Source organism: Caretta caretta, chromosome 10 (genome assembly GCF_965140235.1).
Source record: "Caretta caretta isolate rCarCar2 chromosome 10, rCarCar1.hap1, whole genome shotgun sequence".
Classification (NCBI taxonomy): domain Eukaryota; kingdom Metazoa; phylum Chordata; order Testudines; family Cheloniidae; genus Caretta; species Caretta caretta.
Genome location: NC_134215.1, coordinates 80,638,109 through 80,664,827, shown reverse-complemented (window position 1 = coordinate 80,664,827; position 26,719 = coordinate 80,638,109). Strand labels below are relative to the sequence as shown.

The 26,719-nt window shown below is 45.0% G+C and overlaps 1 protein-coding gene across 1 annotated transcript in view; it reads right to left on the bottom strand.

The window, feature by feature from the left end:
* SMAD3 (SMAD family member 3) overlaps positions 1-24,762 on the bottom strand; it is a 104,235-nt gene extending 79,473 nt beyond the window's left edge. The window contains exon 1 of the mRNA XM_048866893.2: positions 24,204-24,762. Within this exon, the coding sequence (XP_048722850.1) occupies positions 24,204-24,409 (206 nt within the window). The 5' untranslated portion in view covers positions 24,410-24,762. The remainder of the gene's footprint in view (positions 1-24,203) is intronic.
* Between the last annotated feature and the right edge of the window lie 1,957 nt (positions 24,763-26,719).

Here is a 26,719-nt window from a genome sequence, read left to right as displayed (position 1 = left end):
AAAAAAAAAATTACTACAAATGGCAAAAAATCACTCAAACCTAAGCAGAGCAATCAGGAATAAAACCAAATAAGTATATCCAACAAATACTTCAGTCAGCAGTATACCCATAAATCAGTTGCATGTTTCAGGAAAGCAACAGCTCAGTACGATCCTCCCACTTAAGCATTTGAGTAAGTTCCATTAACTTTAATTGGACTAATCATGGCCTTGATTCAACTGTCCCACTGAATCTGGCTACCAAGCATGTTTGCAGGATTGGGGTCTTTGCTGATTTGCTTCCAATGGGACTTCAAAAAGGCACAAGGGGTCTGCCACGAGGAGCTCATTGCAGATAAAAATCAAGGAAATCTTAATTCAAATGGAAGTATACCTATGTGTGGTGGCGGAGGGGATGCAGGCACAGAACTTAAGTGCTCTAATGATGTTTGGGGTTCATCGTTTCTCTCTCGCTCCTCCGACTCCTCTGCCCCATGTCAGAAATAACATGATAAAACATGACAAAAATAAATCACAAAGGAAGGAAGAAAGAAAGGGAACTAGTGAAACTAAGTTTTGCTTTTGTTTTAGGTTCGCTGAAACGACTGCCTTCCCTGGATATGGTCTTTGGGTCTTATACCACCCATTGCTATAGCAAAGCCAATCGCTTCAGATATGCAGAAGAGCAGAGGTTCACAACCTTTTTTTTTTTTTTTTTTTGCTGAGCTCCCCTTCAGATATTCAGGTCCCATGCAATCCCCCTATTTCTAAAAAAGACAGGGACAGGGGATGCCTAGCACCCACCAGGGGATGTGGGTGTGCCTGGCACCCCCCATGTGGCAGCTGAGGAAGCCTTTTACTCCCTGCAATGGTCAGGTAGCTTTGGCTGCCAAGCCTCCCAGCTCCTTGCCCATCTCGCTCCCCTACCTGCACAGTAAAAGCAAACAGGGTTGAGCTGAAGGACCAGAGTCCGGGGGGGGGAATGCCGAAAGCTGCATACTGGGAGTACAGGCCCCCCTGCACAGAACTCTCTCCTGACCTGTCAGGAGAAGCAGATGGGGCTCTGTGCCCTGGGCTGCATTGAAGAGTTGGAGTCAGGAGAGGGCTGTGTCCAGCTAAAGGTGGGGGAAGGGTGGGGGGTGGAGGTTAGTTCACACTCCTTTTGCTCCCCACTTGACGACTCCCCACTGACCTCTCCAGCAGAGGAGGGTAACTCCTGGTTGGTGGTTGCTGCAGCTACAACAGTGGTGGAGTAAGATGGGCAGGGAGCCTAGTCCTTGCCACCAAGACCATCCCCACAAGTCCCGTCTGCTTCCCCTAATGGACAGAGCCCCTGGCCACCCCAGCCCTTCAGTACAGCCCCATCAGGAGGCATGCCTCACACCCTGAAAATCTCTGTAGTACAGCATCTATTCTGCAGTCAAGACCCCTTCCCATTAATGGAAATTACGCACACCTACTGACAGTAGAATAGACAGCAAGTGCCACACACAGGGAAGCTGACGGGGTAGGGATGGGAATACCAGGGCTCATGCAGCCTTACTATAAAGACAGTTGTTAGCTTCTCCCTCAGGTGAATGGTAGGCCACTCGCTAGACAGATTGCTAAATTCTGATTATGACTATGATTTACACACACACTGTAAACGCCTCCAGATTTCAGATTTCGTGTCTCACAGCATACTATTACTATTAATTATTTGCTAAGAGATGACAGACATCCAAGTACAGTACACAGAAGACAGTTGCTGCTCTGAAGAATTTACAGTCTGAATGCACACAGCTGTACCTTCCATAGCAGTGTCCTTCATTACTGTGCCTTTCAGAGTTGTTTTCGTCTTTCTTTTTCAACAGAACACAAATGACCAAACTGTGCAGTCTGTTATATCTACATGTTCAGTGACAGTTCATGTCAGAAGTGTTACAATCAAAGTCTGAATAGTCAGCAAAAAGTACAAAAGTGACTCGGTTCTTATAAAGATTCCCCACACTGCTGATAGCTGCACTGGTGGGAAGTATTTTCAAACATTTAAAATGAATCACTAATGACAAATGCACCAGGCAGCCATTTAACTTCTGGGGCAGGCACTTTCTAAAAAAGTTATGTCTACACTACAGGCGCAGCTGTGCCCCTGTAGAGCAGTCGCGTTGATGCTTCCTACATCAATGGAAGGTGTTTTTCCATCAGTGTAGATAATTCTTCCAGCAATCTAATTCCGGTTTGAGAAGATGAATCCCTTCATTGACGTAGCCACACCTACACCAGGTATTAGGTTGGCTCAACTATGCCTCCGTGAAAGGTAGACAGGTCAAGCTACATTTTAGTGTAGACCATAGCTAATATTTTGACTTAGAGATAAATCAGAGCCTACTGGAAATAAGATTATCAGGCTAAGCAGGGTTGATTTAAAAAGGAGGAGAGCATGCCTGGGGGCACAAGCAAGTTTGTCTGAACTACACCCCAATAAGTGCTTATACTAATACAAAAAAAGAAAAGAAAAACATCGCTGCATTGATCTTTTCTTCTTGCAAAGAGGCACATTTAAACAAAAAAAGCACAGACTCTGTGGCACCAGATGGTAACAATGTGGTAAAAATTATACTGGATTCCTGCACAGTAACAAAAAAATGGAGGGATGAAAATGAGCAGATTTTCATTCAATGCTCTAAACATGTAGTATTGTGAGCATCAGATAGTCACAACATATCCACTTTCTCAGTTATTCTTGGCCTCTGACCAAACACAGTGTGGTGGTCTAGTAATATTTCAGTTTGAAAAAAAATTCTATAAAGCTTTAACACTAGTCACATTTTGTGTGCATATATTCACAAATATGCAGGTAGTGTAATAGGATAGTTGTTTCTTACACCTAACCTGAACATTAGCATGTGAATAGGCTAATCGGTATAACAGCTGTTACTTAAACTACTGCTGAAACTGCAGAGCCAGACTCAATTAATATAGAGGAATTTCTTCTAACATCACTTCTGATTTACTTACGTTCCTTAAAGAGGAACTTTGCATAACTGAGTCCTTTGCAGAAACATTATGCAACACCCGAGCATACAATGCATTGGTCTATACCACCTGATGCATGCAGTGTACTAGTGTCTGTTGCTTTAAAAAAAAAAAGTTTAGTTCTTATGACAGGCAATAGATTGGGGATTGACAGCCCTGAAAACCAACCAAGAGAATGAAGCCAAAGCTTGAGGGCTTCTGCCCTGGGCAGGGGGGCTGTAACTTGAGCCCCGCTGCCCACGGCTGAAGCCAAAGCCTGAGTCCCGCTGCCCACTTCAGCCCTGGGCCCCAGCAAGTCTAACACCAGCCCTGGCAACCCCATTCAAACAAGGTCATGATCCACTTTGGGATCTATTGAGATATTATTGGCAATACAAAAATATGCCAAAATATACTGTTTGGGAGTTGTAATTTCTTTTTAAATGCATTTGGCTCTACATTTAGATGAGTAGGAGACAATAGCATAGGTTGAAATAACTAGACTCTCCCTGCATAACAGTAATTGTCTTCAAAAATTCAGACTGCATTTGGGGACTAAAGGTTTAAGCAAGAATAAGTCACAAATAAAAGCAAATAAACTTGGAAGATGCTGGTAATAATTCACATAAACCTAATGGAGTTTGCTAAGTCAAGTTGGCTTGCATGTGTCTATTTCAGAATTAGATGTGTCTTGTTGTAGACAGTATGCGGGTCTAAAGCCTAAATCCTTCACTTGCCAATTGGTACAAAGGACCGAAGAAGGGTGAGGAGCTCTTCCCACTACGCAAAAAGAGGATGTTTCTATAGCACCCAAAAACAAAAGCAGAAGGAAGAGCTAGCTTAGCTTGTGTGTAAACCCAAACACATCATGCTCCCAAAGGGATGTGATCCGCAGCGTAGGGGGCATATCTGGCTCCTGCAGCCTGCTACCAAGTAGAAATGTATCTGCAACTGCTAGACAAAGGAATACTTTGCTCTTTTAATGAGGTTCACTTAAATGCACCTCTCAGAGCTTGTCTCCACTTACCAGGGGATTGACATGCGGCAATCGATCCACCAGGGGTTGATCACTCTCCCATCCACTCCGGTACTCCACCGGAACGAGAAGGTAAGTCAACGGGAGAGTTTCTCCTGTCGACCCAGCGCAGTGTAGACACCACAGTAAGTCAACCTAAGGTATGTTGACTCCAGCCAAATTATTCACATAGCTGGAGTTGTGTAACTTAGGTCAACTTAGCCCCATAGTGTAGACCTGCCCTCAGTGTGGTGCCCTAGCTCACTCTGAGAAGTCCTGGAGCAGAAGCAGCATCCACCTCTGGTTGCTGTGCCTACAGTGATCAAGGATTGATTTAACTTATGGTGTAAGAGGTGGTGAATATCTATTAGAAAAATTATGGCTCAAATAACTCTTTGTTTCAGTGTTGTGTAATAATCGTTAGAATGTTGTTTCTGGAAGACAATGATTTAGTTCAGGAGTGGGCAAACTTTTTGGCCTGAGGGCCACGTCGGGGCTGCAAAACTGTATGGAGGGCTGGGTAGAGAAGGCTGTGCCTTCACAAACAGCCTGGCCCCCTCCCCCATCCGCCCCCTCCTACTTCCCGCCCCCCTGACTGCCCCCCTCAAAACCCCCAACCCATCCAACCCCCCTGCAACTTGTCCCCTGACTGCCCCCTTTCCGGGACCCCACCCCCTGTTCAACCCCCCCTGTTCCCCATCCCCTGACTCCCCCCCCAACCCCTATCCAAACCCCCCGCTCCCTGACAGGCCCCCTAGGGCCCCACCCCCTATCCAACTCCCCTGCTCCCTGACTGCCCCCCCCCCGGATCCTCTATCCCTTATCCAATCCCCCCGCTCCCTGCCCCCTTACCATGCTCGCAGCCCCGCTGCCCAGCTGGAGCCAGCCATGCCGCCTGCACTGCCCAGCAGGAGCGGCGGGCCCAAGCGCTGGCAGCACGGCCATCTGAGGCTGCGGGGGAGGGGGGCAATAGGGGAGGGGCTGGGGACTAGCCTCCCCAGCCAGGAGCTATGGGGCAGGCAGGATGGTCCCACGGGCCGTAGTTTACCCACCTCTGATTTAGTTAAAGCAATACACATACACATCTAGCCATGCCGGATTGACCCACTACCAGTTTTGGCAGCATCCAGCCCAAAAAATGCATATAGAAAAATATCCAGCCTTGTCAGAGGTAGCATAACATTTGCAAATAATAATTTAGGAGGAAATGTACTTCCTATGATGCTTTGCTTTATCCTTGGTCCCTGAACCTTCAGGTTCTCTTTGATACTTTCCTGAAGTAGCCATTTGTTCCTCAGCTGTCCCTCCTCATCATTTATTGGCGGTAGTATTCCACCATTAAAAAGAACTTGCAATTTGTGAGTTGTAAAGATCAAAATTTGGGCTTTCCAAAAGCAGAAATGTAGCAGCAACACCACCACCAAAACCTGTGATTCACCCACCTGTCATCACTGGACGAGATTCCCAAATTCTGATATCAGTTATGTTAGTGTAAATCCAGAATAACTTTACTGAGTTTAAAGAAAATTTACTCCAGAACTTATACAAGAACTTGAAGCAGATGTAAATGGACACCTCAACACTTCTGCCTAAACTATTTTACCTGCTGTCTTTCCAAGTAACTTCTCCAGTTACAGTAGCTGAAAAATTTGAGAAAACATTTATGTCCCCCTACATTCTGAACAGTCAATTTCCCCTGTGGGCTATGGGTCTCTCCCACAGCCACAGGGGATACAAAAACCAAACCAAACCCCACACATGCAGAAAAATGTGATTTTAAAGCCACAAAAAATCAGCAACATGGTCAGGTACAAAGTAGCTCCTAGCCACTGTGGAAAGGGGTCTCAACAGTGGAGTGGGCCTGGAACACATCTAGGGAGGGGCTGTAAATCAAGTGATCCCTTCAACAACCCTGGAAGAACACCACAGCAGCTGCATTGATCCCTAACCTAACTCTCCTAGGCATTATGTGTTGGAGAGGACTTCACCCTACGGTCAACATTAGAGATGGTTGGGAAAGGATTCCCATCCCCTCAGTCCCCTCCAAAAATAATTTTTAATTGAAATTTTAGTAAATTGTCTCTTTTGTTTTTCAATTAAAACCCAAAATCTTTTGACAAAAACTTTAGTGAAAATTTCCATTTAACTGAAACAATTTTTCACCCAGCTCCAGTGAATACACATGGCTTTATATTATAGAGTATAGCCAACAATGTCCTAAGAATGCAAGTGACACCCCCACCAAACTAGCCCCCCGCACTTCCAACAAATAAAAATACACCACCACGAAGAAATATCAAGCATGTCACAATGCACGTCAGCAGGGGTATATGAGGCAAGAACAACTTTCCATCTACGGTCAACTAAATTGAAAACATATAAGCTTTACATTTAAACACACAAGTTGAATTACTATCAGATTCTTAGCTTTGATAACCCTCCCTTTTTTAAAAAAACTCTGCAACAGCTGACGTGTCACTATAGCAGCAACTCTAGAATGCCATCCTAAAGATAGAGGGTTGAGGGGGGAGGAGGGAAATGGGAACTGAGAAAATAAACAGAGTGAGAAGCACTGTAATATACAAAAAAGAAAAGGAGGACTTGTGGCACCTTAGAGACTAACAAATTTATTTGAGCATAAGCTTTTGTGAGCTACAGCATCCGATGAAGTGAGCTGTAGCTCACGAAAGCTCATGCTCAAATAAATTTGTTAGTCTCTAAGGTGCCACAAGTCCTCCTTTTCTTTTTGCTAATACAGACTAATACGGACTAATACGGCTGCTACTCTGAAACTTGTAATATACAACTGTCTCCAGTCAATAGCCAATCAAAGTCTTATAAATGCTATTTTTCTAAAATCATAGCATTCAAGCTTCTATTTTTACTCCCATCTAGAAGCAGTTATAATAGGACTTCCAACCTACAAGTTAAGCCTGCCATGCAAACCAGTAACTTACAAGACTCAACTTTCAAGCCACAGTTTCCAAGGCCTTTGCTTGTTTATATGGGTTCACCTAAGGCTGGCACACCAGAACAGCAACATTATTTCAAAGCACATAGAGACCATAAACAAAAATTAAGAACTAAAGAAAGAGGGGAGGAGAGGTTTACCAGAAACATAATTGTTTTAGCCCAAAAGATTGTTTAAAGGATTTTTTTTTCTTTTAAATGGGAGGGTGGTAGAGGGCGTCATCTCCTTCATGGTTATACACACTGTCCCATGTGTCTGATGGCTACACACATTAACTATCCTGAAAATATGTATCCTATGTGCCAATAATCAAGAACAGTACTAAGTACAGATGCAGGCTTGCAAACAGCCCATCCCTTCAGGACACTAGGCTTACAAACAAAATTTGCTGGATGTCCTGAAGCAAGGAACATCTATATAATAATGAGACCTACTCATTGTAGGAGATTAGAAAGACTGAGAAGAAATACTTGTAAACCACATAGCAACCATTAAAGTAAATGCTTAAGATAACATTTTAAGAGGGTACTTTGCTGCACCTCTGCTGCTCTCCAGCTATAACAGATCTTCATTGGACAGCCCATGTTGTAATATAATATATATGGCTCCACAGCAACAGAGAAATTTACAAAGTGTTTCTTTTAAAAGCCCCTTGACAAAGATGTTTGTAGAATGGCTGCTATTGGCCTTGTGTTTGTTACCTTTCCTTCCAATCCTTTTTAAGCCTTCATTTGGTTGTGTACTTGAGGGGGTGGGCAGTACAGCCTTACAGAGGCTTGTATGAACAGACTCTAAAGCATAAGCTCTGTGGCAGACCACTGTGGTATGATGTGTCTACCAGTTAAAATACTCCATGTGTACAGGAGGTACCGGCACAGAGATAAACACAAATATTATGTAAACCAGTTAAGATTTACCACTAAACATCTATGGAATTCTAATATTTTCATGGATGTAGCATCTACATATTTTCAAAGAAAGTGTCCAGCAAAATTTAGAACAGCTGTCTTAATACAAAAATTACACAGAAAAAAAAATCTTTTTAAAAGTTTAATTTTTAAACATCTATACATTATATACCCTTTGGAAAACTCGTTCAGGCTTTAAAGTCTGCTGTTCCCTTTCCTTATCCTGCTCCCACCGATTCTAATGGCAAAATTCCCATTGATTTCAATGGCAGCTGGGTTGAGCCCTTCCTACTTTATACTTACCATAGGTCCCATTCCTAACATAAGCACCACTTACGGCATGGCCCAGTTGACTGCAGAATATAATATCTTATGTCTGAGGAATTCAAAGTGCTTTACAAACAGTATTTAATTCTCCCAACATCCTTTTGACATACATAAATGCTATGTATTTTTCCAGACAGGAAAACCAAGATATAGAGGGGTTAAATGACTTGCCCAAGGTCACGCAAGTCAGTACTGAAGAACAGAAATTCAGTGTTTTCAGCTAAGTCCCTTGGTCTAACTATAAAACATATTCACTCAGTCATAATCCACAAATGTAAAAGCCATTTATGAACTTTTTTTAAGTTTAAAAAAAAAAAGTGTGATTAGAACCTTAGGACACAAATTTGCGGTTGTTAAAGTTTTGCAAGATCAACAGAACCAGGATTTGGAAAATAGCCTCAAGGATCCTCTGTCTACACATATGCAAGTTATTTATGTCGTCAAGTTCACAGTGATGTTATTGGCAGTTTATACTTGTGAACACAATTTTGTTGGAGACACAAGCTATATTTACTAGTCATATTGCAAAAGCTCTAAAAGCTTTTACTTATGTTTGTTTATATTATATTTAGTATCTTTCAGAAGGGATTACTATGTTGCTTTTAGTACCTTTATATAATGATTTTAAAATCAAGTTATCGCCACTTGACATAGCATTGTCATAGTTTTTCAGCAAAGCTCTCCCTCTATATTTTTGGAAAGAATGCATTGACCATAACAGATTGCTACAAAATTCCATAAACAACAACCTTATATGATATCATTAGGCAGGCCAATATGAGGGTGTTCAGAGACATTTTAATCTTAGCCTATAATTTAAGTTCAAGGCTGAATCAGGGTTTCAGCCCCAAGTGGTCCACATATCACAAGATTAGCCAAGCTTGTGAAATTTCCACCACACTGGGCCCAAGAGGTGCTTGTGAGATTTTTGTCCACATCCAAAACAGAACCAATAAATAAGACCCTTCAGGTTTTGAATCTAGCCAAAAACAAAGCCACTCAGGCAGATTTTCACTAAGAACTTGTGAATTTGACACTTCAAAAAAAAAAAAAATTCACAGGCATGCAGATTCCAAGCTCCAGACCAACTTCAATAATAAAAGGACATCTAGCCCAAAATTAAGGTACAATCCATTATGAAGGGCAAGGCAGTGCTGTACCAGTAGACTGTCTCTCAGAGTACTGCAAAGTGGTGTGCTCTTAATTCAGGTTAGCTAACATGGGTTAAAACAGCAGCGAAGGCATGGCAACTCAGCTTTTAACTTGGGTTAGCAGCTCAAGCACAAGCCTATAGGGGAGCTTGGGGTCAAATTTGAGCTGCTAACCTGCGTTAAAAGCCAAGCTGACATGTCTTCATTGCTATTTCAGTCTGAATTAGCTAACCTGAATTAAGGGGACACACTTTTTTGCAGCACAGACATAGTATCAGAAGCACAACTGCCTCCTGGAGCTTCAGTCTAACTGGTCCTCCAAGTGGGTGGCAGTAGTGGGAGTAATTTGCTTCACCCCTGTAAAATACTCCTTCTGGTGGGCATTGTTGGGAGGAGGAATCATGGCTCTGTCTGCTCCACATCCCTTTCCCAACTTGTTGCTGGGGGGAAGTTATGGGGGGAGGCTGTAAGTCAGCAGCAGCCCCTGTTCATGGACTGCAATTCTGGGTGGTTTTCTTTGTAGAGGGGAGTCCTTCCTCCTTCCCGCATTTGCATGGCTGTGTAAGAGAATATGGAGGAGGGTGGCACAAATTAGCCCTAAATGGAGCCACCAGTTTCAATCTCCTTGCTTAGCCTTTCTGTTCCAATTCTTCTCTCTCACAGAAGAGAATTAAAGGAGTTAGAAAAGAGAATCAGACCTCCAGCTTTTTGCGAATACAGACTAACATGGCTGTTACTCTGAGACCTCCAGCTGCTTGTCAGCCTTTTATTAGGGACAAAGTACTTTTTAAGCACTGGCATAATTTTTCAGATACTATTACGCGTTGTGTAGTAAACACTCGCTATGCACAACACTCAAAGGGAAGAACAACCAACTCAAAAAAGGCTTTTGGTAACACTTCACATGTGCAGAAACCACAGACACTGTATTTCTATGAAAAACCACTACATTTAGTTTTATGGAGTATACAAAATTAAGATAGTTGTAGCTTGGTTCAGTTTTTCTACACAGCAAATGCTTAAAATTCAGTAGCAATGGGAAGGAAATTTTGTAGAAATTGTTTTTTTTTTTTAATCAGTTATAACAGAGGCGCACTCAGTACACAAATAAATTGGTTAGTCTCTAAGGTGCCACAAGTACTCCTTTTCTTTTTTCAGTACACAAACATACTGGTAATTCTCACTTTCCAAACATACTGGGAATTCTCACTTTCCAAAGCTGTATTCTATGATGTCCATTTTTTGTATTTAACCATTTTCTGCTGTGAAGATTACTAGTTTAAGTAAACTTCCTGTTTTATGGCTAAAGCAGCCAAAACAGCAAGACAAAATTTACTTTGTTTCATCATAGAAAGATATGGATTCAGTATCTGTTTCATCATCCAATTTTATTGCTGGCTGCAACTTCACCCCTGATACAAACATGTTGACACTCATCAACTGTAATATGATCAGAACAGCTCATATCAGCAACTGTATTCTACAGCCTTTCATATTAGGCATAATAGGGTTATGGACACAGTTTACAACAAAGATTTCAGTACAAGTAGCTACAAACTGTGGTGTAAATTATATCGATAACCAATCCAGACAGTACAACAGCTAAAATGTACAATCTGTTAAATCTCAAAACCTGGGTGTTAAATAGAGATTAGCCTCTAAAAACTTTACTAGCCAGGAATATAAGTTATCAAAACCCATTTTATTTACATTTTCTAGAATTATGCATTCCTTTTTATTCTGGGGTGAGTATTGCTGGATTTATATTTTTAAAAGAACATCTTCCCATAAAAAGGAGTACTTGTAGCACCTTAGAGACTAACAAATTGATCTGAGCATAAGCTTTCATGAGCTACAGCTCACTTCATCGGATGCATTCAGTGTGAGCTGTAGCTCATGAAAGCTTATGCTCAAAGGTGCCACAAGTACTCCTTTTCTTTTTGCAGATACAGACTTACACGGCTGCTACTCTGAAACATCTTCCCATGAGGCCCTCTCATGATATTGCAATGTAGTAGAGATGTGAAATTAATTAAAAAAAAATCAAACCTAATAAACGGGATTTCTTATGGAGTAACATGTTACTAAGCATGAGCAAGGGTGACAGAAGCAGGGTCATGCTGAATAATTACCGTCCCCAAAGAGCACTTCCCATCGGCTTCCTGATGTCTTTTCATCCACCATTCCCTTAGTCACTAATGTCTGTTATTTCTGTATTGAGTTCTTTTATCTGATTAAGGCCCTTTCTGTAACCCGTCCTCATGCTGGGTAGTGCTTGTTCATGTGGTAATTGCTCATCTAGAGAGGAAGCATAGTTCAGTAGCTAGGGTACAGGCCTGGGACTCAATTCCCTGCTCCGCCACAGATTTCCGTAGCCTTAGGCAAGTCTCTGTGTGCCCATCTCTATCTCACTGGGCTGTTGTGAGCACAAATATATTATGTACAGATATGGGGGCCATATAGGTAGAGTAGAGTAAGACAGAGTAGTTCCCTTGAAGTCAATTCTACTATATGCACAAATAAAGTTAGACATCTATGTGTTTTCAGGATCAGGCCTCTAGTGTCTGAGCAGCTCAAAGGGGAAGGGGCCCTGTCTTTATCTCCTTATGCAGAGCCACAGTACTACATAAAATGAGAAAAGTAAGCAGCAGCAAGAGTGTAAATGAACATCAGTCCTGCCTGTCTGAGGCCTCTTTACAATAATTTTAAGGCCTTTTTACATTGCAAAAGCAGAGTAAAGAGGCCCCAGGGTAAATGAGAATCAGCTAAAGAGACTTCAAGCTATCTTTAAAGTAGCATTTACTCAACAATCATTACATTTAGGAAATCATATTGCTTCTTCAGTTACAGAAGAGGTTAAGCTACTAATGACTAGTACAATAGTCCAACTTGCAAACAACTTCAGTGCTGTTAAGTTTGCACGTAACAAAATGCAATTAGCAAGCATTCGCTAAGTTTAGTGAAGTCAGCCTAGTAGGACTAGAATACCTGGTTTCTGTCCTTACTAGCTGTATTACTTCCCCCTTCATTCCCCTCTCCCCAGTCAGATCCCTTCACTGCCAATCAACACAATGAGCTTTGGTCTGGAAAAAAATTTTTTTACACAGCACATGAAAGCAGGCTAGGATAAAAGTTAATTAGGACCATTCATGAGCCTTGCTGAAAGGGACTGCTGCATTTCAACCTTATGTATTTAATTGCTCTCGACAGAGGAACACAAAATATTAAAATTAAAATAAATAAAAAGATAATTTGGGAATAAAATCTAATTTCAATTTAATTCAAGCACTGTTTGGCCCTATTTATTTCATAAAGTACATCATGCAGAATAATGGTATTGTGCATCAAACAGCATTAGAAGTTCCTAATAAATTAACAAGTGTAAATTAATGGCTGCTCAGTCCATTAAATCTTGTTAATTTTATTTCTGTTGCAATAATATAGTGATCACAAGTTTGCATTATTAAACCAATATTTATTAAGAGAGTTCATTTTAATTGGATCCCTGATGTGATAATCCTTTACAGTGCGCATTTCCCGATTTCATCCAATTTTTCCATTTACTTCTCATTATATTTAAATGAGCACAATATTCAAGGTCTTTTCCCTAATACTATAAAAGTTAAGCAACCATTTTAAACTTTACTTCACAAAGATTCAACATTTACTGTTCTACAACATGATATAATCCAACTCTTATGCGCCTTTAAAAAGCTGCTTAAAATGTTTTTATCTTTTTTAAAAAGTAAATGGTAGAGAATCAAAGAAAAGAAACAACAAAAGGCATGGTTTCAGAGTGGTAGCCATGTTAGTCTTTACTTGTGGCACCTTAGAGACTAACAAATTTATTTGAGCATAAGCTTTTGTGGGCTAAAGCCCACTTCATCAGATACATGCAGTGGAAAATAAGTAGGAAGATATAGACAGACACACACACACAACATGAAAAAATGGGGGTTGCCATACCAACTCTTAACAAGACCAATTGATTAAGGTGAGCTATTATCAGCAGGAGAAAAAAAGCTTTTGTAGTGATAATCAAGATAGCCCATTTCAAACAGTTTACATGCTTACACTGTACAAACAGAGAGGATGATCCTGCAAAGGGAATTTTGCAGTTGATTTTAATTAAAACATGATCTGGTCCATACCTCTCAGGAAAGAACAACTAAACAATGTTGAGAAGCACTGCCTGCTGAAGTAGATATTACTGATACATGGAGAAAGCAGACTTAAGTCCATTCTATTGGGATATTTTAATTTTTGGCTCAATCTACACACAAAGTTGGGCTGATTTAACAAAAGGGGTGGTTATAAATCAGTTTTGTCAAACTAGTCTAACTTTGCATGTGGACACTCTTAAATTGATGTAAACCTAATTACTATTGATTCAGCTTGCCCACAGAAGCAAGCTAAACTGATATAAGACAGTTTTAAACTGAGAAGCATGTCCACACTCAAACATGCACTGGCTTAGTTTGTGTGTAGACAAGACCTGAGACTGTTAGAAATATTAATGGCACACCAGAACTGAAAGGAAGCCACACTTTTGCAAGCTCACAGATAGCATACACTACAAAGTTGTCCTCAATTGGTTCCATTTACTGTATTTAGCGTTTAGTTAAGATGATCCAAAGGAGAAGGTTAAGGATACATTTTTGTAAAATTTGCAAGGTCAACTAGCAAATGAAGTGAGCTGTAGCTCACGAAAGCTCATGCTCAAATAAATTGGTTAGTCTCTAAGGTGCCACAAGTACTCCTTTTCTTTTAGCAACACAAAGAACACCCAAACAAGGTTTTCTAGCACCTCCTAAGTATCTTCTTAAGACTAGTACTATTAAGCATTATTCCTGTTTAAATGGTATTTTACACCTAGGTGGGGGAAGAGAGGAGAGAACTGTGAAAGACTTTGTAGTGTAGACCAGGTCTAAGTTAAGTCAATGTAAGCTGCCTTGCACTGACCTAGTTGTGCATGAGTCTACACTTAAATTCATTTCCCACCAATATAAGCAGCCTGTTACAGTGATGCCGTTAACACCACCAACCCAAGCAGCGTTGAGACATGGTTGATGTACTGAGGTGGACACACTGCAAGTGTAGACATAGGTAACACAGTGTCAACCCAACAGTCCTCCAGCAGTTTTCCTACAGTGCCCGACACTGACCGCTCTGGTCATAATTGTGAACTCCACTGCCCAGGGATCACCTTTTAAAACCCTGCAATTTTTTTTGAAAAGCCTTTTCCTGATTGTCCAGCTTCGTGAGCAGACCTAGCAGCTCTCCACTGTTGCGTGGAACTTCCCAGCTGATCGTGCCGGCTACCCGCTCCAGACACAGTCCGGCCTGGAGTAAACAGGAGATTTGGGATCTCCTGTGCGTGTGGGAAGAAAAGCCTGTGCAGGCACAGATATGGATCAGCTGTTGAAATGTGGACATTTATGAGCACACTGCACGAGAGATGCAGAAGAAGGGTACAGCAGGGATCTACAGCAATGCTGTGTGAAAGCAAAGGAACTCTGGCAGGCATATCAGAAGGCCAGGAAGGCCAACAGTCAATCCAGTGCTGAGCTGCAGCCCTACCACTTTTACAAAGAGCTGCATGCTATACTTGGCAGAGACCCCACCAGCACACCACTATGGAACCAGAGTCACAGGCACCTGCTGTGAACACAGAGGAGAAGAGGAAGAGCATGGAGGACATGCAACTGGGAGTTCCAGATATGTCACAAGCCAGGACCTGTTTCAGACTCCACCGCAGTCCAGTCAGTCACAGCAGTTGAGCATGGGTGATCCCAATGCAGGGGAAAGAACCTTGGGTAAGTGTGTATATGTTATTTTCCATTACAATGATGTACTGATGGCAAACCCAACTTAACAGGACACAGCTATCGACTTTTCATTCATTTACTCATCCTAGAAGGTGTAGCAGAACAACAACAAGAGGTAAAGGTATCATCTGCTTTTCATTCCCCTGCAGAGTAGGCATGGAAGGCCACATGGCGCAGTTTGTTTGTGTATACAGGGATATCCCTTGAATCCACCTGAGAAATCTCAATTAAACTTTTGGCTGCAATCCTCTCCCGAAGGTTTCTATGGATGGCAGCCTTATTTCTTCCTCTGCAGTATGACAAATTCCCATGCCAGTCAGCAATAATTTCAGCAGCACCATTGCAGTAAACAAGCTAGTAGCATACAGGTCCTGGTGGCTTCAGAACATGAGCAGCAGCTGTGCTCTCTGGGCCTTTGTCATCCTCAGGAGTGAGATATCAGCTAAAATCACCACCACCTGTGGAAAATGGTGCCAGAACTCAATGCCATTGCCCTATACTCAAGAGTTTCACACAACTGAGCAATTCTCTCCTTATTTCCCTCATCCCTGCTAGGCCATAATCATCCTGGCTGGTGCTGTGAGTGGCACTGTGTGCAAGCACTTCAAAGCAGAAGCATCAATAAATATGTCTAGTTTTAAACTTTAGAGGAGCAAGAGAACAGTCCAAGTCTCAACTTTCGCTTTCCATTGTGACCATGGCACTTCTGTGTGCTTTCTCGGTAGCTACTGCCACTGCAGCCTCGAGGGGTTCACCCTCCACATCCGGAGAATGCCTGAGCCAGATAAGGGGGAGAAAGAAGATGACTCAGGGTAACAAGTTCAGTGAGACCCTGTAAGCCAGTACTGCATCAGACCATGAGCTCAGGGTCTGGAGAGTGAATATTGCAGACTGTATGGAGAAGGAAAGAGCAAACAAGAGAATGGCCCAGGAGTTCCAGCAGGAAAAGGAGAGAGGAAAAAATGCACCAGGACATAATGGGACTTCACCACCAGCAGACACAGATGATGGAGACTGTTGTGGACCTACAGGTTCAACAATCACGGACTTGCCTCCCTTTGCGCTCTATGCAGAACTCTGTTATAATACAGTAACTCCTCACTTAAAGTCATCCCAGTTAACATTGTTTCATTATTACGCTGCTGATCAATTAGAGAACATGCTCATTTAAAGTTGTGCAATGATCCCTTATAACGTCGTTTGGCAGCCACCTGCTTTGTCCACTGCTTGCAGGAAGAGCAGCCCGTTGCAGCTAGCTGGTGGGGGCTTGAAACCAGGGTGGACCAGCAGCCCCCCTATCAGCTCCCCGCTCCCCTAAGTTCCCTGTGCAGCAGCCACCCAGCAGGCTACCAATTGCTGGCAGTTCAGCTGTCCCTCCCCCCAGTGCCGTGTGCTGCTCCTGCCCTCTGCCTCAGAGCTGGTCTCCAGAGCCTCCTGCTTGCTGTGTAGGGGGTGGGAAGAGGGGGCTAGTGTCAGGGTGTCCCCCCCTACCCCTTGCTTACCCCCATCTTCCATAGAGCAGGGGTCCCATGACAAGGCTCAGGACAGAGGAAGCTTCCTGGCAGCAGCTGCCATCTCTGCTTGCTGATTAACTTAAAAAGCGCTGTACTTAAGAGTGGGGACAGTGTACTTAAAGAAGCAATGCACATCTCTGTGTGTGTGTCTGTCTCCCCTCCCTCCATTTGTGCTGCCTTGTAGAGCGTGAGGCTACATTAACAACGAGTTAACCCTTGAGGGCTCAGCCAACTGTTAGTTCATCATTTAGCAACAAGTCATCACCTAGGAAATATCCACCCTCTGACTTCACCACCTCAACCAAGCTTCACAATCATCATCGCTGTGTATCAGTATTAAATTGTTTATTTAAAACTTAATACACACACTAATATAGTCTCTTGTCCGGTGAAAAAAATTTCCCAGGAACCTAACCCCCTCCATTAACATTAATTCTTATGGGGAAATTGGATTCACTTAACATCATTTCGCTTAAAGTTGCATTTTTCAGGAACATAACTACAACATTAAACGAGGAGTTACTGTACCTCCCTAGATCCCCCTCCCACAACATTCCACATGGCATCAGGGGCTGCATCCCTGCCCCTAGCACTCCACTCCAGGGTACATTAAGGACAACCACAGTTTCAGATACGCTGACCTGAGAGTACCATAGGTGCCATGTGTGCGCCAAAATGGACATGAATGTTCCTGCCCTTTCTTCATCTCTGTACGTATTAAGTTTTCAATGTATTTGCTTTTAACTTTCACAGAATTTTTTGCAGCGTTTTAGTTACTGAATAAAATTCTATTGTTTGGAAAATAATTCATCTTTATGAGACCCGAACATATACTGCAAAATGCCTTGCAGTACTGAAAGCACCCACTTATCTCTTACTGTACAGCAGGACAACTCATATGATCAGTGACAAAATAAATGAATGTAATGCAAGCACCACAAAATTAATAGGCGCATTATAGAATCATAGAACTGGAAGGGACCTCTAAAGGTCATCTATTCCAGTCCCCTGTACTCATGGCAGGACTAAGTATTACCTAAACCATCCCTGACAGGGGATAGTCTAACCTGCTCTTAAAAATCTCCATTGGCAATGTTACATTCACAGATATCACGCCAAGCGCCACACAATTCCTAACGGGTCCCAACAGCAGGGCCAGGTAGAACACAGTACACCATGACGCATTACTGTGGTTCTCTGTTAGAGAGCTATTTCAAAGCATCCCTGAGCAATATAGCTCAGCATTGAGCTATTGTGTCTGGCTCTTCAAACTCAGCAGACAGCCTCTCCACCTATACTCTGGCAGCATTTTTCCCCCCTATGCTCACAGATACTATGCAGCACACAGCAGGCAGCTATAACCACTGGGATTATTTTTCCCCAGTGAGATCCAATCTTGTGAGTAAATAACACCAGTGCTCTGTCAATCTACCAAAAGCACACTCAACTGTCATTCTACATCTGCTGAGCCCATAGCCGAATCTTTCCTTGCTTCTGTCGAGATGGCCGGTACATGGCTTCGTGAGCTGGGGAGTAAGGGGTAGGAGGCCAGGTCCTCCAGGATCACTACTGGCATTTCAACATCACACCAGTGGTAATCCGCCAGTTGGGAAAGTAAGTCCCTGCTTGCAACTTTCTGAACAGTCCTGTGTTCTTAAAGGTTTGTCATGCACCTTTCTTGACCAGTGAACGTTGATGTTAGTAAAGCGTCCCTGGTGATCCAACAATGCCTGCATATCCATAGAAAAGTAGCCCTTTCTGTGGATGTACTCTATGGCAAGGTGGTATGGTGGCAAAATAGGCATATGATTTTCAACTATTGCCCCACCATAACTGGGAAACCCCACTGCTGCAAATCCATCCACTAAGTCCTGCACATTGCTGAGAGTCACAGTCCTGCATAGCCAGAGACAATTAATGGCCCTGCACACTTGCATGACAATGGCTCCTACAGTGGATTTTCCAACTCTCAAATCATTTCCCACTGACAGCATTGTCAGTTTCCACTGTGTGATCACCACTCACTTCTCCTGTCAGTGAAGCTCTCACTCTGGTGTCCCTGCACTAGGAAAATCAGGGCTGGGGCTAGTTCAGCACACAGAGCCACGAATGTAGACTTGCACATCCAAAAGCTATATAGCCATTGCTCATCATGCCAAGCCTGCACTATAATGCAATGCCACCAGGCAGTGCTCATTTCTTGGGCCCAGAAACATCACTCCACCATGAATGCTGCTCTGTGAATGCCACCAACAACTTTGTATTGGTTCTTGCTATGCATTCTGTCCTGCACAAAATCATCAGGTTCCCCACTGATTCGGTTCTTCTTGCAGCTGTGCAAATACCAGAGGCTCATGCGTCCTACACTTGGAACACTCATGACAATAGTGCAGAGCTGTGTAGGTTCCATGCTTCTTTCAGAGATGCAGACAGAAAGGGGAGCCATGAGGGGTTTGTGGGGTTTTTTAAGAAAGGTGCAAAAAATATGGAATATAGATAGCATTATGGAATGGAGAAAATTGCATGATGGGAAGTTGCTCCAAGTCCCCCCTGCATGACTCATTTCTGCCCCAATGTGCATTGCCAAAGCTTCCCAAAAGACATCATGCTGGATGGTGGCGGGTTGCACACTGGGAGACCTCTCGGTGGTGCCCTGCACTCTGCACTTGCCACAAGCATTCCTGGTGAGTAAGTGCAGGACCAGCACAGGGAGCCAAGTATGCATGCACACAAATAATACACTAACTGCAGCAGCTTTATGCCAACATAGCCTGCGTCGGCAAAAGTTTGTAAACTTGCCCTTATTTTGTTCCATTTCTTTCCAAAAGAAAAAATATCCAGAGTTTCCAATTCAGTCATTACACTCTAGCCTTATATCCGATGAGTTCTATAAGAACTCACACTCATCCTCTCTTCCCAAATATATTTAAATTAACAAAACTTACTTAAAAAGCTTGCCTCTTTCACCAACAGAAGTTAGTTCAATAAAATACATAGCCTGACCCACCTTGTCTCTCTACAATTTAAAGGAATTTATTCTTTACATAGAGGAATCTTGGCTATTGTAAAAACCACTTGCAATGTTAAATAGAAATACCACAATTGGATCAAAAAAAGAAAATAGGCACAGAAAGACACACAAAGGCCACAACACTGGAAAGATCTTATATTTTACCACATGCGTGCACAATGAATAATACTCTTGAAATAGTAAGGCATTTATTGTCTCCTCTCATACAGACAAATGTCTATACTGTGTGACTCCTAGAAATTAATCAGTATCTGCCACACATTGCAGATTTCCACAGTACACTCACATTTAGTAATTTTAAGAATTAAATGCTTACAATTCACCATAACTCCTTTTGTTTCTAGGACTGACTGTGGAGATGCTTGGCACATGCACAAACAGTGCAACCCATTCTAATGCAGATCACAGGTTCAGGAACAGACTTATGAACTTGTTGCTCTTCTCCTCAAGGATGAAATTTAAAGTTGACATGTTTGTGTTCTGCAGAGAGTACAGCAAAGGTAGTTGTATGCCATCCAATTCCACTACAACACTCTTTGATTTCAGAGAGCTATACTTACAGCCACCAAGAACTTTGAAAGCGTGATGACAACTGGTGGCTTGTAGGAACGACAGATTCAAACCTATTTTCAGAGTAAAGCAGCAACATCCTAACTTTGAACACGTCTGTGTTCAAGGAAGGTATTCCAGCAGCATACAACTTTGGAGAGGTCAAAAGGACACATGAATGCCCATTCTACACCAGATATTTGCAAAACTATCACAAGAAGCTATCACTAAGTTATCTGGCAAAAGGAGCACGTTTTTGAATAATGTCAGCTTAACGTGAATGGAAAGCCTTCTTAATACCCATTAAGATGCAGGCTAACACATCTGAAGCCATGCTAGATGGCAGTGCTGTAGTTGGGAGGGAGAAAAGGGGAGTGTTTTAGAGGGAAAGCCTAGTGTGCTTAGGGTTAAGTGAATGGAGAGCAAGGGCATGCTTTGTATGACCATATCCGATTATTAATGCACAGATTTCCACCTCTGCACGGAGAAGGTCACCCACATAACACCTTCTCCCTTTCTCAGCCTGGCTGAAGACCTCTGTGGTTGGGGATTCTAATGTAGGAGAAGATGACGACCAAAGGCCTGGGGAGCTATATACATTGCTCCCCCACCACGCTACTAGGAATCTACTTAAAATGAATACAGTCTCAAGCAGAGCCCCCTTCATGCTGTGGAAACTCCCCTTTGGAGGAGGAAGGACAAAGCCTCTTTAAGTAAACTATTCTGCAAGGGAGCAGCACTAGCAGGCCAAGGTGACAGTGGACCCAATTCAGTCAGGGTGGATGTGGTCCACTCCCAATAATTGACGGAGGTGTCAATACCAAGAGAAGGAAAACTGACATAAATGTCCACAAAATGGACACAAAATCAGACATCAGGAATGGCAACATACAAAAGCCAATAGGAGAACACTTCAATCTCCATGGACATTCAATAACAGATTTAAAAATAGCCATCCTTCAACAAAAAACTTCAAAAGCAAAGAGAAACTGTAGAGCAACAATTCATTTGCAAACTTAACACCATTAATTCGGGCTTGAATAGGGACTGGGAGAGGCTGGCTCACTAAAAAGAAATTTTCCCCTCTCTTGGTATTGACATCTCCTCATCAATTAAAGGGAGTGGACTACATCCACCCTGACTGAATTGGCCTGGTCATCACTGGTGCTCCACATGTAAGGTAACTCCCTTCTCTTCGTGTGCCAGTATATTTATGCTTCTATCTGTAATTTTCACTCCATGCATCTGAAGAAGTGGTTTTTTACCCACGAAAGCTTATGCCCAAATAAATCTGTTAGTCTTTAAGGTGCCAACAGACTCCTTGTTGTTTTTGTGGATACAGACTAACCCGGCTATCCCTCTGATATTTGACATTCTGTGTAACTTTGGGCAAGTAATTTCATCTCTTTATACTGCCATTTCCCCGCCACCCCTTGACCATTTATACTGTAACCTCTTCCAGGCAGTGACTGTCTCTTACTAAGGGTCTTCACAGTGCCCAACACAGGCCAACCTGATCATGGGCTTTATTATTCTAGAACATATTGCAAAAGAACCTAAAGGGGCAGGTTAATCTTTTGTGTTAACTTTTGCTGCAAGGGGCAAATGCTGCCAGGCTTACTCAGGCAAAACTCCTTTTGCTGTCAAGGATTAAGGACTGCAGGATTGGGCCTTGTGTCAGCAGACATAAAAGACTGTAATAGTTGCTGGAGGACTCACTTTAGTGGGTAAAAGTAAATTTGCAGAACTGTAAGAGATAAATAAACCTTAACCTCTGCATGCTTAGCATTAGCTAGAATGTTCTCATTTAATGGTGATGGCTTGTGATGTTTACTCTTTTTGCTGATGATTAATTTTAAACTCCCTTTTCCCAGAAATAATTGAAACAAGTTTCCCCACCCTAACCCTATTTGTTTCCCTGGAATTACAATATATCAGAAAATGACTCCCAATCCTTCCCAAACACTTGTGCTGTTAATTATGTAAATTTCAAGTGATTCCCTTCCCAGTTCTGCACTGGTCAGTCCTTATTAAAATCAGAAGCCCAACACACATAGCAAGTCACATCAGTAGCAGAACTTTTTGGGTTTGAAGCAAATACTTCAAGAGCTTTAGCTGGTCACCATGAGTTTCAAAATTAGGCTTAAAGACAGAGAATCCAGGGTAGTCTCACTAACTACAGTGGAGTCATTCTGAATTTACACTAGACTCTGACCTAGTGTAATTCGGTAGAGAAGAACTGAGCAGATATCGAACAATCTTTAAAAACTGTATTTGTTGGGCTTGGAGGTATTCATCTGGGGGGGAGAGGGGGAGAAAGAGTTCCAACTCTACCCAACTTTTTAAAACTACTTGTTTCAGTGGTTCATACAACTGATGCGGCTTTGTGAGTACTAGCCACTACATATTAAATCATTCTGACAACCAAGAGTATATGGGTGCACATGCACGCATGAAAAAGAGAATCAACACACAGAAGCATACAATTATACACCATTGAACTGTTCTCAGTGAACTTTAATATGTTTAAAAAGCAATGCTGTATTATTCCATAAAATGGAACGAAAAATGCCAGATATCTGAATAAGCTTACCAAAAAAAAAAAAAAAAAATCAGCAATGAAACGTTCTCAGTGATTTGATTTCCACAAAGATAATCATTTAAATACTTGTCCTCTCCTGTGCATTACGATGAGTCCTGTGTGCAATCATACTGAATCAATCTTAAAATACTGCAAAAAGAATTAATTTACATGGAAAAAATTAGTTATTCAATTTACATGACTCCTCCTGCAAACAGCAATCCCATTTCGCTGTGCAAATTGCGTTCCTTTGTTGGGGGGGGGGGGGGTCAGGTCAAGTTACAACCACCTACTCTGGAAACATGTATCCAAGGGTCCTAAATCACTTCTTCAGGGAAATGTGCGACTGAACATAGCAAGACACCTAAAACTAATTTCTCTCATTCAGAAAGGAAATCAGAGATACTAATTTTAACAGTAACAGAAAACAGAGTGAAACTTTTGGCTATAAAACAGAGAGTATCACCTACGAGTATAACTAATCCAGAATACTTCCATCTTTTTTCAAATCTTAGCTGAAAACATTTTCCCTTCTTAATTTCTGTCTCCGCTGTTAATAGATTGTAGTTCAATTCTGTGATCTCTTAATTTTAAATATGCAAAGTATTCTGGAATAGTTTGTAAGAAAGGAATACAAAACCAAACTTCTATTGCAGTTGACTGGAGAGAAAAGCAAAATTCTTCTAACACAAGCCTGTAATGGAATTGCTTTTCGGAGTACCTCATGTGTATGCTTAACGTCTATAATATGCACACAAACGTGTGTGCGTGCATGCATCAGTCTGCAACTATTTACAGGTACACGTGTCTCAGCCATGCCTGTGCAAATGGGTGTCCATACGGTTATTCACCTCTCAGTGTCCTGGCAAGTAGCTATGTGTGAGTATAAAAGAGAATGCACGTATTTATATGGGTGCCCTTATGCTTATGTCTCTTGTGGGTGTCCATTCCTTACCTCGGCACACGAATACATGCTTCTGCAAGGACACCCATGATTGTGTATGGATGTAAGTCTCTCTCTCTGTGGGCAAACATATATCTCTGCCCATGCCTGATCTGTGCATGCCCCCCTCAGGGAACACAGGTGTCTCTCCATGGGGCCCCCCACGTGTGATGAAGGTGCCTATTCCCACATGTTGTGCCCAGCAGCCTGTGCAGGTCTCTCTTTGTGTGCCCCCCCCCCCCCCCCCGGTGTTCTGTGTACATGTCTCTCTCGGGGGGAGCACATGTCTCCGCATGGGCGCCCCTGATTTGGTCTGTGGGTGGGTGGGTGCCACCTCTGTGGCTCTGCGGTGCCCCTGCTCGGCCTGTGGCTGGGAGGATCCCCCCACCCCGGGGTGCCCTCTCCCTACCTAGGGATGGTGATGCACTTGGTGTTGATGTTCTGCGTGGTGATCGCCTTCTCCAGCTCGTCCAGCTGCCCCGTCTTCTTCAGCTTCTTCACCAGGCTCTTCACCGCCTTCTCGCACCATTTCTCCTCCTGCCCGTTCTGCTCCCCCTTCTTCCAGCCCAGCAGCCGCTTGACGATGGGGGGAGTGAACGGCAGGATGGAGGACATGCTGGCTCCCCTGCCCGGCGCTCCGGGAGGCAGCGCCCCACCCAGCCGCTGCCGCCTCCCGCTGCGGGCGGCCCCGCGCTCCGAGCCCGCCCGAGACCCCGCTCAACTTGGCGGCGGCGGCCCACTGGGCGCCTGCCCGGCTCGCGGCGCGGCGCGGCGCGGCCCCCCGGCGCGGGACTGCTCCGCCGGGCAGCAGCGCACAGGGCCGAGGGCAGCGGGGCTGGAGCCTGGCGCCCGGCTTCGCTCGGAGCCCGGCCCCGCGGCGCCCTCAGCAGCCCCGGCTGGCGGCGGCAAACTTTGCCCCGACTGCTCCCGCGTTCCCCTGAGGCGGAGACTCCTCCGGCCCCCACCCACCCCGGCTCTGCGTGTGCGGAGAGGCGGCCGCTCCAGCTCATTCCCAGTCTGCCTTTCATGCAAATCGCCGCCCGGCCGCCCCGGCTCCCACCCCCGCCAGCCCGCCCAAACGCGCTGGCTCGCGCTGCCGAGGGAGGGAAAGAAGGGGAGCAACGGGCGGCCAGCGCCGCCCCCGGCCCGGCACGCGGGAACCACCAAGAGCCAAAGCGGGGGGGCTCCCCTCAGTGACCCCCAAACACACAGCGAGCCTGGGGAACATAGGGGGGCGCCCCTCACTCCCTGTGACCGTCCATACACACAGCCAGGCAGGGCAGGGGCTCCACTCAGTGACCCCCCCATACACCCAGCGAGCCCGGGGAACGTAGGGGGGGCTCCCCTCACTCCCTGTGACCCCCCTGCACACAGCCAGCCAGGCAGGGCCGGGGGCTCCCCTCAGTGACTGTCCCATACCCTCCCTCAGTGACCCCCCCCATACACCCAGCGAGCCCGGGGAACGTAGGGGTCTCCCCTCACTCCCTGTGACCCCCCTGCACACAGCCAGCCAGGCAGGGCCGGGGGCTCCCCTCAGTGACTGTCCCATACCCTCCCTCAGTGACCCCCCGCCATACACCCAGCGAGCCCGGGGAACGTAGGGGGGCTCCCCTCACTCCCTGTGACCCCCCTGCACACAGCCAGCCAGCCAGGCAGGGCCGGGGGCTCCCCTCACTCCCTGTGACCCGCCCCCCCTGCACACAGCCAGCCAGGGCTGGGGGCTCCCCTCAGTGACTGTCCCATACCCTCCCTCAGTGACCCCCCCCATACACCCAGCGAGCCTGGGGAACGTAGGGGGGCTCCCCTCACTCCCTGTGACCCCCCTGCACACAGCCAGCCAGGCAGGGCCGGGGGCTCCCCTCAGTGACTGTCCCATACCCTCCCTCAGTGACCCCCCCCATACACCCAGCGAGCCCAGGGAACGTAGGGGGGCTCCCCTCACTCCCTGTGACCCCCCTGCACACAGCCAGCCAGCCAGGCAGGGCCGGGGGCTCCCCTCACTCCCTGTGACCCGCCCCCCCCTGCACACAGCCAGCCAGGGCTGGGGGCTCCCCTCAGTGACCCCCCCCATACACCCAGCGAGCCCGGGGAACGTAGGGGGGCTCCCCTCACTCCCTGTGACCCCCCTGCACACAGCCAGCCAGGCAGGGCCGGGGGCTCCCCTCAGTGACTGTCCCATACCCTCCCTCAGTGACCCCCCCATACACCCAGCGAGCCCGGGGAACGTAGGGGGGCTCCCCTCACTCCCTGTGACCCCCCTGCACACAGCCAGCCAGGCAGGACCAGGGGCTCCCCTCAGTGACTGTCCCATAAACACAGCAAGCCCAGGAAACGTAGGGGGGGCTCCCCTCACTCCCTGTGACCCCCCCATACACACAGTGAGCCTGGGGAAACACAGGGGGCTCCCCTCAATGACCCCCCATAAACACAGCAAGCCCGGGGAACGTAGGGGGGCTCCCCTCACTCCCTGTGACCCTCCATACACACAGCAGGCAGGGCAGGGCAGGGGCTCTCCTCAGTAACTGTCCCATACACCCAGTGAGCCCAGGGAATGTAGGGGGCTCCCCTCATTCTCTGTGACTCCCCCATACACCTAGCTAGCCTGGGGAACGTAGGGAGCTCCCCTCACTCCCTCAGTGACCCCCCCCCATAAACACAGCAAGCCTGGGGAACGTAGGGGGCTCCCCTTACTCCCTGTGAACCCCGCATACATACAGCCAGGCAGGGCAGGGGGCTCCCCTCACTGACCACCCCTCATACACATAGGGAATGGGCGGGGGCTCTCCCCATACACACAGCAAATACGAGTGCAGGAGGGTTTCCCTCAATGACACCACCCCACCCATACACACAGTGAGCCCAGGAGTGGAAGTGGGGGTCCTCTCCATTAATCACAATTCCCAGGGAATGGAAGGGGGAGCTTCT